Source organism: Merops nubicus, unplaced genomic scaffold, assembly GCF_000691845.1.
Source record: "Merops nubicus isolate BGI_N331 unplaced genomic scaffold, ASM69184v1 scaffold676, whole genome shotgun sequence".
Taxonomy (NCBI): domain Eukaryota; kingdom Metazoa; phylum Chordata; class Aves; order Coraciiformes; family Meropidae; genus Merops; species Merops nubicus.
Window position 1 is genome coordinate 50,961 of NW_008614099.1, and position 1,821 is coordinate 52,781.

At 41.1% G+C, this 1,821-nt stretch overlaps 1 protein-coding gene across 1 annotated transcript in view; it reads left to right on the plus strand.

Annotated features, from left to right (window-relative positions):
• The window catches only part of STK24 (serine/threonine kinase 24), a gene marked incomplete at its 5' end in the record, with an annotated part of 46,756 nt that overhangs the window by 41,799 nt on the left and 3,136 nt on the right, over positions 1 to 1,821 (plus strand). The window contains one exon of the mRNA XM_008942074.1: positions 1,414 to 1,550. Within this exon, the coding sequence (XP_008940322.1) occupies positions 1,414 to 1,550 (137 nt within the window). The remainder of the gene's footprint in view (positions 1 to 1,413; positions 1,551 to 1,821) is intronic.

Here is a 1,821-nt window from a genome sequence, read left to right on the forward strand (position 1 = left end):
TGGTGCTGGGAATAAACTGGAGCTTGGTGCACTTCAGCAAAGCAATTAGGAGAACAAACAAACAAAACACCCAAAGCCCCCAAAACCCAAACCTCCCAAACAACAGAAAACAAAGCAGTGTTTGAACATCTCTGAAGAACTTCACAGCTGCTTTGTTCCCTCCAGAATGTCTTGTACTACACTGAACTCAAAATCATCTTGATCTGTTAATTCTGCTTTCTGGCTGTCATGCTTATTCCCTGTGACAGTCCCCTGCACTATACTCAAGTAGGACCAGCAGTGTGTGTGCCACCATTATATCCCAGAAGGTGGCACAAACATTCCAATTGTTCAAGCTAAGCTTTCTTCTGTACTGGCAGTGTTGGCATAAAGGCATATAGGTCCAACATTCAGAATTTACTCTTAAATGAATTGAAAAATTTGTGGGGAAATAAATAAAAAAATATTTACCCGTTCTTTAATTCTGTGTAAAAACCAAACTTTTTGATCCAAAGCACTGATATGCCCAATCAGCTTCCAACTGGAGTATATTTTTCATCATTTTTTGTGTTTGGTTTTTGGTTTTTTGTTGTTTTTTTTTTTTTAATGGAAAAAAGACTGATTACATCATTCCTAAGAGGATGCTGCAGATCAGCTCTTGACAACAGCTGTAGTCATAAATAGATAGCTATATAGGATTAATGTGGAGACAGTCTTGTAGATGCAGACATCCAACCTGCTGGGGAAAGTGCAGTTCCTGAAAGAAGGCCATGCCTTCATTCACCTTCCTACCAGGAACACGAGACTTTCTTCCAGCCCAGACCCTGCAGAGGGTTTTTAATGTTCTTCAGTGAGTTCTGAGAAAGTAAGCATTTTTCCAGCCATACTCAGCATGTTTTACCAGCTCCTATGTAAGCAAAGTGGTGGGACTTCCAGCCCTCAGGTCCTGCCTAATCGTGGAATCCTTTGCTTCTGTGAGGAGAAGAGCGAGTGTGTGCTCAGGATACGCTGTTGATAGAGTTGACAGGGTGAAAACATGTTCTAAACAGTTCTTGCACAAGTGCAGTGTGTATGTATAAGCTATAGGTGTACAAGTATCTGTGCTAAAGTGAGTATGTATAAGCAGCACATCTTGAAACAAAGCAGCTGCAGGTAAGTAGTGAATCTTTTTGGGGATACTTTGTTGTAATTTTTGAATCTGAGCATGCAAAAAGGGTATGCAAATGGTTGAAGAGTTGTGAAGATGAGTGCCATCCTGGTAACTACTGCAAAGAACTAACTTTGGGATCGAAAAAAACCCTTCAGGATGTATGATGCAAGTCAGATCCTGACACTGTAAATGCTGACAGTCACTCCTAACAAGTTTATACTATGTGGCTTACAGAAATGCTTATGAATATCTTATTAATATATCTCTTCCTGTTTTTGTTTCAGCTGAAAGAGAAGAGTGAAGTGTGTGGTGGTAGCACAGATTCCATAGAAGAGCTGAGGAAGGCAATTTATTTAGCTGAAGAGGCTTGCCCAGGCATTGCAGATAACATGGTGTCACACCTTGTGCGGAGGCTCCAGAGGTACGGAAACTGTCTCACTGAAGGATACAGAAAACTGCAGATCTGAGTCTACAGAAGTTTGACTGGCGTGAAACTGGAAGAGTTAACTTCTATTTGCAATAGAGGAAAAAACCTTGGGCTTACAGTTTGTACAGTTGTGTTTGCTTAGTAGAAGAAACTAATAATATCAGCAGTCCTCATTTCTAGCTTCAGGTGGTGACCCACATGTACATTCATCCTGCTGGTGTGCATATCGTGTGTCAAGTGAGAGTGGACAGCCTTCTCCCTTTGC